Genomic DNA, 15,829 nt, shown 5'->3' on the forward strand with positions numbered 1-15,829 from the left:
TCAAGAAGTTAATATATTAGTTACTAGATGTCACTACCTCTACTTCTTTATTACCATTTGCTTAAATATACATACATTCAATCTCTTTCTCTTTTCTCTATCTACTACGTCGTAATTTGTACACTGCATCCATATCTAATATGTATTTTTTTTAAATTTTGTAATAATTTACCTTTTGGGATGCGAGGAGACTCGAACCTGCGAAGTTGGGTTTATAGGATTTTAAAATTTTAAAACAAGACGCGCTAGCCAATTGAGCTACACAGACATGATGATAAATTATGTTTTAATATTCCTCTTAACTTTACAGAAGTAAAATGAGAAATTATTTTAATCACATTAGTCCCGTGAACACTTCTAAATAATCCCTGAAACTTCAAAAAGACGAAAATACAAGTTTAAAATAGAAAAATATATACATGTATTAAAATTATATAATTAATTATAATTTGTTATTTATCCAACGCCTTAGATACCATTCTTCACTAATCATGGCCTCCTACATCATGACCTACCTAGTAACGTATTGATTCTAAAATCCATGTCATGGTATGTGATTACATGAGGACTTATTTTCAACATATTTTCTTTTATAAAACATAATTTTTCGTTATGGTCATGGATAAAATTACGTATGGTACTTGTGAGCGTGATCTTTATTGCGCTCGTGTGGCTAGAACACTGAACTCATAATCCTGTGGTCCTGGTTTTGATTCCCGGTGTTCACCCAAATTATAACTTGTGTTGGACAAGCTCGTGGTCTAGGTAACGCAGGGCTTTTCTCCAGGAGCTCCAGTTCCCCTGTGGCAACGCAACAAATCTTCATCATCATCTAATCTCGGGTGTAGCATAGACCAGCCTCCTGTGGCGCACCCTGGGCAACGTCTCTGTTGGTAAATTGATCTATACAACTGGCTTCATATGGGGAATGACGAATAGTGAAGTATCAGCCATTAATAAAAAAATATATATGGTATATTTTTCTAATTGTATTTTCGTTAATCTGTTATTACTGTTATGACAATTAAAAAATTTTTTTCACTTATATTTTACTGTATTATAGTCACTCATCTCGTTGGGAGCCAATGAGCTGTTGCTGTAGTCTTCTAATGACCAATTGTTAGTCTAAGATATTATAATGGTATTATTGTTTCCCAATTTATGCCTGTCAGATTTTGTCTTCAATATTTCTGAATGAATGAAGTTTTCCATATTGGTGGAACTGGTGATCGTTATTCATGGTTGTCTCCTTGTTATTGATGGTACATATTTTATAGACATTCCCGGTATGTTTACGAATCATATTTTCAGGTATTCCATCAGGTTACAAATATTTTGGATCCAGTGGACATTTAACTTAAAATCATATGCAAAAATGAGAGAGAAATCTTCTTTGTAAAGTGAGAAATTTATTCTGGTGAACTTTCGTTTATACAGACTCACTGAAGCAGAACAGAGATCCCTTCGAAGCTTTATCCATGGTCAACATCAGCATCAATTTTTATTAGTCCCTCAATTGTCATTATAAATATTTTTCAGACTTGAGTAGCCGACTTATCAGTAATATCTAATGTTTAAATTTCATATCTTATCATTTTTCAGCATCAAGATGGATGGACTTTATGATATTTATGTTAAATTAGTGGTACATATCTCTTAAGTTACCGGTAATAATTGTTGTGTATGTTCTGGTACCTTAGATCTACAGCAATTTGTTACTCAATAAAGCAAGTAATGCAGTAAGTTTAGTTTTATTTAATGAATCTCATGCATGAGATGAGCAGGAACAGCAGTGTAATAGTTGTCGTGAATACACACCAATTCTTCCAGCAATTCCTCTAGGCTGTTTCGTAAAACTGTGCTAATAAATAAGCAGAATTAATTAATGGCGATTTAGGTCTAATATCCACGCACTAAGGACTAAGACTAAGGATGAGAGCAAGAGTAGGATATTGTTATATTATTCACTACAGTTTACTTGTCAGATTCTCTAATTACTGTGTCCAACAATTAAGGTAAGCGTTCACTACATCGTATCGCACTCATCGGACAAATCGCATGGATCGGAAAAAGACTCTCTTTGCTGTAATTGTTATGTAACCACTTTCACTATATCGTATCAGACGCATCGCCTCTCGGCAAATCCGTCCACGTTTCTCGGATGGGCAACTTTTCCGATGTGTGCGATCATGGCCTTCTTTAATAAATCAATTTTAATTGGTCAACTGTTACTATGATGTTGTGCCACGTTCAGTGTCGCGCCAAAATGGAAGACGGAAAACTTATTTCGCGTGTAGAAAATTGCGAAGAATTATATAATTTGAGGCGTTCCCATTACAGTAATCAAGCCAGTTCTTGCAAATATATTATGTAACCAATATTTCTTTCGTTTCTTCCTCTTCAATTAAGACGCATGAAGCAATTACAAATTCTTATTCGCTAACAGACGTAATTAATAGACCTAACCTCAACTCCTCTTTCAGGTCAATATCGTACGACATCATGTTTTAAAGAGCTGATAGGGGAATTCGATGAGGTGATGAGGTGGAGCCGTTACAGTGAATGCACTGCACTTAAAATATCCATTGCGTGCGATTCGTATGGGGAGTGCGATACGATGTAGTGAATGCTTACCTTTAGAATTCACAGAAAATTTCTAAGTCAGATTCTGGACAATTGCTCTGACCAGTTTCGCGGTCAGTCAGTCATCAAATGGCGAAAATGGTCAGTTGATTAGTTGCCCTGTCCGCCTGTTCATTAGAAGATCAGAATATGATATGTTAGGTCAGGTTATGTCAGATTAGTCAGTCTGCTGATTTATAACATGATTGATTGGTCTATTGAACAGTCACTTGAGCAGTTTGTTCCATGTTCTCTCAAGCAGGTCAGAGGAGAAAGATGTATAAAAATATCTCTCAGAGAAATTTTCAAGAGAATGAATTATTTCTGTTCTTAATAAAATATCTCCATTATCAAGAAGTACATTTCATTTGACATGTGTCAGAGGAAGAAAAATTGTTTGTATAGCCTACATCTTAAGCCTTATTAGTATAATATGTTAACTAGTCAGGAATGTATGCATTGAAGGGGAAAAGGAACTGGCCATTCTACCCCATTATCTACTGGCTTAGTTGCCTCATGAGTGTCACTTATGAGGTTCAAACCTGTCTTCGGACAGTTGACTAAACAAAAACAATAAAATATACATATACTTTAAAATGTATCAACTCAGATATAATGTACAGTGAAAGAATTAAATTCAAATTTGAGAATTCGTCTTACAAGAAAAAAAGTCTATCTTTTTTTTAGTTTTATTTTTAAAATTGTAAGTTGTATTCAAAAGAGAATTGAAAAGTACATTTTTGTACATTTTTTGCTAAGTTTAATAACCAGTTGTAAAAAATGAAGCAAGAAAAAATTCATTTTTATTATTTATTTGATATTCTCAAGAAAGTAAAAAATTGCTCAAGACCATATTTACAACATCAATATATAGTAATTTATTTTCACAGTTTTAAAAGTTGAGTGTAGTGTGTTTGAAAAAGTCTGTTATTATTACAAAAACTGTTTTTTTTTTTTTGGTACAACACATTAACGAGTATTTTATTGATTTTAGATCAAGTTATTTTTGAATTGTCACGCATTGTTGTTATATACATTTAAAAAATCATTGCTGAACTGTTAAGTTATTTGAATAAATAATAACTACGGTACTTCACTGTCTTAACATTATGAATTTTGGTGTTATGTTAATTGATTGACTAGTTTCGATGTTGTTTGCATCATCCTCTGAATGCTAGTGAGTTCCAGAGCTATCTTCTGGTTTCTTATTATTATGGTGGGGTGTATTCACGATTGTATAGAAAAGGATGTGTGTTTTGAAATTCAATTGAGTACCTATTCAGGATGTGTTGTGGGGTGTTTTTACGTGTTTGTAAATTTAATATTATTCTAGGGTATGGTATCAAGTTTCTAGTGTTTTGGCTGAATGTGTAGTATTTTCATGTCAGTGTGTGTGTGTGTGTGTGTGTGTGTGTGTGTGTGCGTGCATGTGTTTCAGAAAACACACCTTTTCCGATGCAATCCTGAACACATCCCATCACAACAAGAAACCAGAATATAGTGCTGGAACTCTCTAGGATTCAGAGAATGATACAAACAACATCGAAACTAGTCAATCAGGTAACTTTATACCAAAATTCATAATGTTAACACAGTGAAGTAGTTATTATTTGTTCTAATAACTTAACAGTTTATCAGTGATTATACAAGTGTTAAAAGAGTGTATTCAAGAATGAAGAATTATAACAATATATGGTACTGGTACCTTATTTTTCACTCTGTAAGAGTACCTACGTACTTTATTGACAATAATTATTAATCATATTTATGAGGAAGCAGTTTGACAACCTAAAATTCGATTCAATGTCGTCTACTGGGTGTTCAGTTCAAAATGTGTCTTGGCTCGCTGTATGCCGTCATGTGGCTAGCTGATGAGCCTAGAGAATTCAATCTTCCTACACTTCCGCAGCTCAGGTGTATAATCTAAGAGGCAGAGAAGTTGGCTAGCAAGTACGGCGTTCATTCTGAAGAGTACGTGCCGATACGTACGGTAACGCCGGTAGTGGCAGGAATATGAACTGTTTGGAAATACGTACTGTCAGGATATGGGGAGAGGGTTAAGACGATTACTTACGTATTTGTTGACATTAACTTCGACGGTCAACATGGACACGGAGCATTTGATTTGTGTTGTGGAATGTTACCGTACGCAACCGATGATAACAAATACCCTGCGTACGACTTGCCGGCGCAAAACACAGTTCGAAAGAGGTTATGGTAGCACACAGACCGTACAGACCGCCATCTGTTGCTACGACGTTCAAGTTATACCGTACACGTTCTCAAGTTCAGATTGAAGAACGCCTTAAATAATAGGCAACTTCTCTAACTTATAAACTGAAACTCGCTTCAAATCGGAGACCCAACAACAGTGACGTCATGACACACTTTGAAATGAACACCCAGTATTAGCTAGGGTTTGTTTACCGCTTCCACAAGACTTTTAATGTCCACAGAGTGAAAAGTTAAAAAAATAAATAAATAACTCCAACCATTATAATTAACGACGTTCAGGAGTTGGAAATCCTTAACAACTGCAGTGGTTATGATTATTGTTTCTAATATTAATTGCGGGAAGAGGAATTTCTGATCATATGCTGAACACAAAAATTAAGCAATATATAAGATCAATAAAAATTAAAGAAATAGCGTGAAATTTATCTTAAAGCATATTTCAAGGAGAGGCTAAGGAAATGTCTCTATTTCAAGGCATTATTGATTAATATTAAGATATGTAATTATAGACACAAATACATGTAAGCACACAACAATATCAAGCCAAGAAAATGACTAATTCAGGAGACTGTGTGGTTCCTCATCTGTCAAATAGAAACCAACAGAAATTTACAAAAACACATTTCCAAATATATGCAATTTTTATTTTAATTCAATTACGATACTGTAGAAATACTGTCACCCAACTGTGGCTTAATAACAAACCTTTGTTATTCTCTATAATTCTATCTTTCAGAATAGTTTGAGTTCTCATTTTATTACACGAGTATTAATTATAATTTGAATAATTTTCTTAGATATAACTTTTTATTACCGGTACTTGTAAATAAATTTTGCTAGCATTCCACATAGTAGTAAATTTTTTTATAATGAAGTCTGTTTATGTTATGTATACAGAAATTTCTATCATCCATTTCAGGCATCAACAATTGAAGGGTACATGGGAAAAACGAACAAGGTCACAATGCTGTTAAGAGTGATGTCATTATCTAATTCACTGTATTACTACAAACTTTAGTGTTAGTTTTATCAAAAGTGGTAGGCCTAAAGGAGAATTAAAACCACGGATACACTCATCATTTCCTTCATTACAAGTAGAAACACCAATAAATTTAGCAGTAATATACTGAACTAGATCATTATCTCACCCTTACGGGTATATGTACGTGAACGACCACAAATATTATCAGAAAATGCAGGCTCTAAATTTCTAAAATTTTATAAAGAAATGAACTCATAATTGGACAAAAATTACAAGGTACCTCAGCAAGACTTATTGGAACTTAAATATCTGATAAAAGTATAAAAAGTTTATGAATAATATTTTTTAGAATTCACTTTTTACTTTAAATTAAATTTTCCAAAGTTTGAAAATTTTCACACATATTGTTTCATAACTCCACAACCATTAGAGATAGAATTCTGAAATTTTGTACACTGATTTAACATGCATTTATGCAAAAGGCAGACTACAATAATGCTCATTTCTTTGAAAATAGAAAAATTAGGTGACAAAATATTATGTAAATTTTAATATATTTTATATAGGACAAATAAAAAATTAATTGTATTAAAATAAACAACTCTACATGTCTGAGAGTAGTCTACTTTTCAGAAATAAGTGTTTATTACATGCAGGAAAAATATTAAAGATGTCAGAGAGACCATAACAATGTTATGGTTACCAAATGATGTAACTGCAGACTTTTTTTTTGTTTTTTTTTTTTTTGTTTTTTTTTTTTCATACTCTGATAAAACAGGTTTGAAAAATATTATTAGCAACCTTTTTTTTTTACACTTTTATCAGATATTTGAGTTCCAATAAGTTTTGCTGAGGTACCTTGTAATTTTTGTCCAATTGTGAGTTCATTTCCTTAAACAATTTTAGAAATTTAGAGCCTGCATTTTCTGATAATATTTGTGGTCGTTCACGTACATATACCCTTAATGAAAATGTGACATTGTTCATTTTTCCCGTGCACCCTTCAATTGTCAAGTTAAAAACCATAAACACACCGTATTTAAATATAAAATATTGGTAATTATCTTTCAATGATCAACAAATTTATAAGAACACACTGTATTTAAATATAAAATATTGGTAATTATCTTTCAATGATCAACAAATTTATAAGAAATTCACGTAAAAAACGAAATTAAAAGTTCACGTAATTATATTATAATTTGACTTATTTTTAACTTTTTTTTTGTAGGCTATAGGTAGTTCATGAAATTTCCTGTATATCATAAATATTATAAAATAACACATACAATGCGGATTATGTAAATTTTGTGAAGTGAACATTAAAATACCACTACGAAAATATGTTACTGAAAAAAAAAAGTAATTTTGTGGGAAAAGAAAAAAAAATGCTTGTTGAACATGCACTTTTCATTTTTATTTACTTTCATCTTCCATCTGCACAGCTCTAAGATGTGAAACAAGTCCACTGAATAAATAACACAGTGCTCAAGCCTTTGGAAGAGAAAACGAAATAAAAATATAAATTCAGATATATTTGTCCTCTGAAACATCATAACATTATGAATGAGATCCCAGACTTTAATTTCAAACCACGAATGTCAAAAAATGTGTTTTTGCTGAGTTGTATTAATGGACACTACTCTCACCAACTGCTACGAAAAAAGCCTACCTAGCGGTGTTAATAGAGCTCCCATTGGTGAACTCCTAGAGAGGAGAGATCCAGGTGGAAAAACTGTTGGAATGGAAAACTGGAACTGCCTCATAGAGCTCACCCTCGCTTGTGGAAATGATGCAAAGTAATCTGTCTGTGTTCCAACAGACATTTGCGGTTCTGTCAACTCTTCCACTGATACATCAGGTTCTCCAATAGCATGAGTTTCATCTTCATCTATTGATATTACAGATGACATTAACAAAGACAGGTTCTGTTCCTGCTGCGGGGAGTGATTTACTTTGCTGATTATGTTTTCTTTAACCTCTGAGTCACTGTATTTAATAGGCAATGACGGTAATTCTCTCACTGAAGACACTTCATCAACTGTCAAAGGTAATAATTCCTCAGTTTGTACAGCAACAGAAGATAAATCAATGTTTGTGAAATCAGTTTGAACTGCTACTGGCATACTCAACTCCCTAGTAACTTCAAGTTCAAGAGTCTGGGTAAATGCAGATATTTGCAACTCATTACAAATATCAGTTTGTGATATTTCTGTCACCTTTAGTAATTCATCTGTTTGAGTGAATGACGATGATTGCAATTCATCACAGAGATCTGTTTGTGAAGTTTCTGTCACTGTTGACATTTTCTCTGTTTGAGCAAAGGAAGAGGTTTGCAGCTGACTATTTAGATCTGTTTGTGACATTTTTTCTACTGTTGGCATTTGCTCGGTTTGGGTGAATGCAGATAACTGCAAGTCATTATAAAGATCTGTTTGTGACGTATTCGTGACTGTTGAAGTCTGCGTTGTTTGGGTTTCCATAGAAACTTGAGTTAGGTTATCTGTCTGGGTTGACTCTGTGAATTGTGCTGCACTGGTTACTGCTGATACATCCTTGTCAAAATCCGTCCCTTTGTCTTCAGTTGACAAAACTAATGTCTGTGCTTCGGAACTAGAAGTTGTTTTAGATTGTGTTCCTACTGATATCATGTCTGCTAACTTCGTTGTCTGAGTATCAATTGATTGCTTTAAATTCTCTTCTGGAGGTGGCGTGTGAATGACTACTGGTCTTGTCTGTGATGTTACGGGTACATCCAAGAAGCTCGTCTGAGTTCCAGAAGATATGCTACTGATTGTTTCCGGCTGAGGTTTGCCATCACGTGGTTGCATTGTAGCATACTGGAATTGTCGTCTAGAAATGCCAATTTGGTGATATATTGGAGATGGTACAACGTCTGGCTGTAATGATGATTTTGCTGGTATATCTCTCCAATCACTACTGCTTCCTTTGATGATGATCCTTTGTTTGCTGGTTCTCCGAAGCTAGGTGAGTTTCATACATGAGAACAACAACTTTTTCATAGTACTTAAAATTACTCTTTACATTAAAACTTTTAACACTAGTAAATAATGCAATAACACATTTGGGGTGTGCTAGATCTACTTTTCTCTAAAATTGTAATTAATTTTATAGAATGGTCATTATAAGCCTACTTGTATAGAGGATGTGGTTTAATTGAACTACAGGTATGTTACTACCATTAGCAAAGATGAGGAAGAAACTGGAGAAATAGTTTAAATGTTACAATAATGATATTGTCTTTTATTACAAACATAAATGACCATGGTTAATTCTTAGAAATATCATATACAGGGTGATTCATAAAGTATGAAACATAAATGATCATGGTTATTCCTTATAAATATCATATACAGGATCATTCATAAAGTATGACCATATGACCCGCACTATAGGAATTCTATATGTCATTTTGAACAAAAAATGTCGTATGAATATGAGTGTAATTATCATCAGTTTTTTATTTATTTGTAAAAGTCGATAAGTCGCACTGTGAATCATGCTTATAACTTGTCTTTTAATACAGAGCGTTCGCCTATGGGTGGGGCCAGGAAAGCGGCCTGCCTGCGGTGTCGCTTGCGGGAATCGTCTATCCGTAACCTTCCGCTTTCTATACTATACTCTGTAGGGTTTTAATTTTAAAAGTTTTTGAAACTAACTTTCTGTGAAACACGTCTTAGAGATTTATTAGGAGAGCGTGTAAATGATGCACTGATTTCATCAATTTTTTCTTCTGTCAATACTCATTTTCGCTTAGGAATTGTAGCATTTATCGACCCTGTTGTCCTTCATTTGTTAACAAGACGTCTAACAGTTTCTCTATCCTGAATTGGAGCACCCGGATATTTCACTTCAAATTGCATACGCACCTCTCTACATGACTCTGTTTTCACATATGCATCATACATAAAAACTCTCTGCTCAAACGTGAATTTTGCATTTTGCATTGTTAACAAATTTTACACACACGCTGAATATTTAAGCAACTGTGTCAAGAAACTGCACCGTACGTGTTAAATACTGCAACATCTGGCTCACAACTGATAACTTGTCGACCTTGATTGTCGAGCGTGTCTCAACAACTGCGCGCACAAAGCGGCGTATCAGTACATGCCGCTTTCCTGGCCTCACCCATAGGTGAACGCTCTGTATACACAATGGGGCGGCCTGCATTAAGAGGAGTGGAGTTCTGCTGTGACGTGAAGTACAGCGAGAGGGATATACTAGTTTCCATGTTTTAAAATGACGAAACAGTAAGTAGTTCTATAGGTGAGGGATTAAGCACGGGCTGAAAGAGTAGCTTGTACAATGTCATCACATTGGGCAAGAACGTATCTTTTCACTGCAGTTTAAAATGCAAAAATTCATCTGCTAGTGACGAACTGGCAATAAAATGCAAACCGAGCACTGTGTGATATTCTCTTATTTGAGGGACAATGTTGCCGAACTTATGATGCCAGGCCATGTGCAATATATATATATATATATAGTTGCTTTCGTGTGCTGTATCATTGTCGCTGTTATTGCGAGTGCAAAAGTGTAAATCGCTAGCATTTCAAATTCCATGCAGCCAGTGTGTTGAAGTGGAAAAAGGAATATTTGTAAATCTGCTTTCAAACTGAGCTATGCTTATTTTCTGTTTACTACAGTATTTTATAATACCGGTACTTAAGATTTGGTAAATCTGTTATATAAACAACTTTCCTGTGTTAATAGAAATTATGATCTTTTTCACCTTAGTTAATGACTAGTTTTGACTTAATGTCGCCCATCTTCATATTTCTAGTGAGGTTCTTTTTCCGGTTTCTTCTTTAGTGAGGCCCTTGCTTGTTTCCGGTTTCTCCTTTTGGTGCCTTGGTGTAAGCAAGAACCTCACAGGCAGAAATCACACTTCCAAAACTAGTCATTAACTAAGGTAGAATACCATCATAGTTTCAATTAACACAGGAAAGTTATTTATATACCGGTAATAAATTTACCAAATCTTAAGTGATAAAAGTATTAACAGTCTGTGATCAAAGTGCATTTTTTAATAATCTTTCTGTGTATTTTTAATTGATTCCCTTTATTTCTACTCACAATCACTTCTACTTTCTTATGATTTCAACACCTGTAGCTCCTAAAATATTAACCCCTATGCTCATAAAGGTAACATTTTTTGCTCAAAATAACCATAGAACTGATTCCTAAAGTGCATATATTATGAATTCCCCTGTATATGTACTACGTAACGACCAATGACAGTGTCAGTACTATAGAATTAAATCAAATTCTCATATTCTACACAGACATGTTTTCGTAGCTGCAAAAGAAAAGCTGAATGCAGACTTGAATAATTAATTTTAACAGCAAGATGCATAAGACTGCTATAGAAGTTAATTACATTATTAAGCAGTTACTGAAAACAAATGTTATAAATGTTATAGGTATAATATTTATTGACACTGCAAAATATACTGAAACGCGTGATGGACCATATTCAGTTATCTGTGATCCAGACCTTTAAGATGACAGGGGAAACCAATGTTCAAAGAATAATACTGAAGAAAATTAGAACCATTCTCGGTTTTACTTCGATATATTGACAGCATATCTAAGGACATTATCATCCTCAAATGACCCAAACACTATAATATTTAAACTAAACATTATAAATTACATCCAAGTTAAAATAACCATTACCAGTACTTTAAACTTTATAGTAGACTTTCATAGCGAAATTGTACTCCAAACATTGCATAATGAAAAGTTTCAAACTTGGTATCTTAGCACACCCCAGTATCGTTATTAATCACAGTTTCATGCTGTTGAATTACGTAAATAATTTTACGTTGCAAGTACTATAAATATAAGACCACATATCTCTCAAATATATTATTTGTAATATAACTACAAAAGACTGCTCGCTTCACATTGTTCATATATTGAAAGAAATGAAAATATGATAATGAGTTATATTATTTCTGGTATACAGCAACATTTTATTCTGTATGGAAAAAGTTAGTTCAGTAAATCAGTTAGAACACATTAAGAACTGTCTCAAGTCTTAGAGTAATATGTACTGGTACCTTACTTCACGTTAAAATATGTTTATGATGTATTTAAGTACCAGTAAGTAATAAGAACAATGTGAAATAGCTCATACCTTCTCATTATACATTATATGAAGTAATGCTGATTGTATGAAATTGTCAGTGACTCTTGTTTCAGATTTATTTCTATCAGCAAATTTACGCACTCCTATTAACATCGACCATCTTTGGAACACAATAATTTAGCCTATTTATTTCTAACCATAGCTTATAAAAAAAAAAAGGGGGAAAAAAAGGAATAATTAAGAAACTTGCTACAGCCAATTTGATTTATTTTTTTTTATTTTATTGGGTTATTTTACGACGCTGTATCAACATTTCAGGTTATTTAGCGTCTGAATGAAATGGTGATAATGCCGGTGAAATGAGTCCGGGGTCCAGTACCGAAAGTTACCCAGCATTTGCTCGTATTGGGTTGAGGGAAAACCCCGGAAAAAACCTCAACCAGGTAACTTTCCTCGACCGGGATTCGAACCCGGGCCACCTGGTTTCGCAGCCAGACGCACTGACCATTACTCCACAGGGGTGGACGCCAATTTGAATTGCCACAAATTTATGTTCCCAACAATTTTTCTGAATCCGTTTTCCCTAAACTATTATTCCTTACTGGTATGTCTGTTTTTCCAAATTGTACTTTCCGAAAAGAGTTATTCCTAATGTACATTCTTCCGAAAAAAAAAATTCCGTTAACCATTATTTCCCTATGAGAATTTATTTCAGTGTAACAATACTTTGGCGTTGCTAAGTAATGCTTATATTACATTACATCACATTTCGAGGTAAAAATTTTTGCGTTTTATTCACCAACTTACAAAGAAAAAGTGCAGAGAGAGCCTGCAATATTTATATCTGGAAGGTGAGGAATGAAATTGCTATTACATTAAAATATAATTAATGTAGTACGTAGCAAGATCGATTATTCAATTGCTAGAATATTTTATGAGGTTGTTATGGATGGATAGATAGATGGATAGACAAATGGATGGATGAATAGATCGATGGATGGATGGATAGATCAATGGATGAATGGACGAACGGATGGATAGATGGGTCGATGGATGGATGGACAGATTGATGGGTTGATGAATAGATCAATGGATGAATGGATAGATTGATGGGTTGATGAATAGATCAATGGATGAATGGATAGATTGATGGGTTGATCGATGGATGGATGATAGACATGAATAAATTGGTGAGTGGGTTGACGAATTAATGGATGAATACTGGTAGGTGGACGAATTGATCGGGAGAAGAGTCTTTGGGTAGATATATGGATATATGGAAGGAAGAATGGTTTTATGAATTAAAGAAATGGAGTGATGGATAAATTAATGGGTGGGTGAATAAATTAATGCGTCACTAAATGGATAAATGAGTGGATATGAATGGATTTATTTATTTTATTGGGTTTTTTACGACGCTGTATCAACATCTAGGTTATTTAGTGTCTGAATGAAATGGTGATAATGCCGGTGAAATGAGTCCGGGGTCCAGCACCGAAAGTTACCCAGCATTTGCTCGTATTGGGTTGAGGGAAAACCCCGGAAAAAACCTCAACCAGGTAACTTGCTCCGACCGGGATTCGAACCCAGGCCACCTGGTTTCGCGGCCAGATGCGCTGACCGTTACTCCACAGGTGTGGACTATATGAATGGATGTTGGAAATATATAAATGGTGGGTTAATGAATGAATGGATGAACTGGTGAGGGTACGCATGTGTGAATGGTTGGGTACTGGATGGGGGGGGGGGTGGATAAATTATACATGTTCGAATAGAGAGAGAAACCAATTTTTCATTATCGAGAATAGAGAATTTTTTCATAAAATCCCTATATACAACTTGTCTGGGGCATTACGACATTTTGTATGATGAGAAAGTAAATATAAAATATATAATATAAAGTAAATAACTAAGTACATAAAACTAAGTAAACTGAAATAAAAGTTACACAATTCACTTGATCTGCATGCAGATCCAGTTTCCACAGAAACAAAATTTTCTCATGCAAGATATTTTCAGATCACAAAATTACACAAAATTAGAGAATGCAGCGCCATTTGAAACAAAAAATTAAGTACCGGTATATCAGAAAACTAAACTTTATAATTTCTTGAGTGAAATAATAATTATAATAATGTGAAAGAAGTTGCTGAAATCAACAAAGTTAAATTAAATTAGGCCTGTGCTCATTTTAAGATTTTTCAACAAAGTTTTTTAAGTTCTGTGAGGTGGAGGTCTAGTGTCACAACACTTCCATGACTTCAAGAGTATACCTAACTAAATGGAAAGCTGTGATGAAAATTTACTGACATATTTTTACACTGCTTGCGTTATAACAAATTTCATGAAAAAAACTACATGTATGTTACAAACGATAGATACCTATGTTTAGACCTATATACCATGTTACAGACTATTTTGTTTTTGTAATATTTTTTCCAAACAAAAAAGAAATTTTAACAATTTAAACTAAAAGAAATAATTTAATCACAAAAGATAGACAAATCTGTGCAAGGGACTGTAATAACTAGGGAACGGAATTCTAGATGCTAAAAAAGTGGAGATTTAGGACTTTATAAAATCCAATTTATGACTTTTAGGAATTTCTATCAGTGAAAGAGAGTGACTGCTTATTGGTCAGTTTCATTCCGCATAATGGGGTGCACTGACGTGAAAACTAATTTGTAAGCTTTCACCTAACCTGAACAACATACCTTACCATCCATTTTATGCTAGAATGAATTTTTCCAAACAAACTTCGTTTTCAAGAAATTAGATAAAATCTTCTTCCCTCCCTTTCCAAGACTAATATGGAAGGAATTTACGAGACTAGTATTTGTCTGTAAGATAATTTTAAATAGTATTTTTGTAGTTATTTTGAGCATTTAAATATACCCAAAATACTAAACAAAAGCTTTTTAGACACAAACATAGTTTTAAGGCATTTATAGGATTTTATAGTTTATTTAGGCATTTTAAGTCCTATGGAATTTTAATAGGCAGATCCTGTGTATAAGAAACATAGAGATATCTGAACAACATTATTTCTAGCATGTACCGGTAACAAACAAAATAGATACGGAACGAGAAATTCGTTCCCTAGTAACATCAACAAAACCTATTTGTGTCAGGATAAGCAATCACTTTTACATATTTTGGAAATCTTTGACTAAAACGAAACATAAAAACTGGGGCATACTGATTAAATGATGATAATAAATCGCTTGAAGTCTGATATAGTACAGCTGAGAAAATTTCCGTCAATATCATAGACGTAGTGAATGGTCATTAGTCATTACAAACATCCCACTATTCCTTATATTTGTAGCCGTACAATAAATATCAATCTTACCTCTTCTTCTGCAAACCGCAACTGCTCGCGTAAATCTGCCTCCCTTTCTAACGAGTCCTGAAGATCACGGAGTAATTGCTGTGGGTCCTCTTGTGATCCTCCTCTTGTCAGTGACTCACGAGATACTTTCTGTTGCAACAAAAATATTTTATTTTATTGACAGAAAGCAGGAAATAAAAATGATTCCATGAAGAAAATCTCGCAGTGCCACCAGTAATCTTTGAGTTAAATCTTAAATTCTAATACTGAATCATTAAAAAATTATGTATGCTATTTCGTAAGTAAATGCTGTTAATTTTGAAAAAAGAAGGTTTATTAATCACACATAAAGTAATATCTATATTTTAATATAACCTCTCATTACCTGCACATTGCGGAATTGCTGGAAATGAAACTGCTGACTTTCTTGCCAAAAAAGGATCCAATTTAATTCAAAATACAAATACAAGCCTACCTCTTACATCCAACAAAAGACTAATTAGAAATAAATATAAAATCAAGCAAAACCAAGCACTATGTA

General features: G+C 33.7%; 1 protein-coding gene across 6 annotated transcripts in view; it reads right to left on the bottom strand.

The window, feature by feature from the left end:
• Positions 1–15,829, bottom strand: part of LOC138696931 (uncharacterized) — a 191,957-nt gene that overhangs the window by 96,553 nt on the left and 79,575 nt on the right. For 5 of the 6 annotated variants that reach the window (XR_011331490.1, XR_011331491.1, XM_069822429.1 and 2 more), the window contains exons 13-14: positions 15,310–15,438; positions 7,512–8,823 (exon numbers count right to left, since the gene is read on the bottom strand). Coding sequence is in view for 4 of the 6 variants with exons in the window: in XM_069822429.1 (XP_069678530.1) it covers positions 7,512–8,823; positions 15,310–15,438 (1,441 nt within the window). In the remaining 2 variants the exon portion in view is untranslated. The remainder of the gene's footprint in view (positions 1–7,511; positions 8,824–15,309; positions 15,439–15,829) is intronic. The other variant, XM_069822430.1, reaches the window with a different exon arrangement.

The sequence above is a fragment of the Periplaneta americana genome, chromosome 3 (genome assembly GCF_040183065.1).
Source record: "Periplaneta americana isolate PAMFEO1 chromosome 3, P.americana_PAMFEO1_priV1, whole genome shotgun sequence".
Lineage (NCBI taxonomy): Eukaryota > Metazoa > Arthropoda > Insecta > Blattodea > Blattidae > Periplaneta > Periplaneta americana.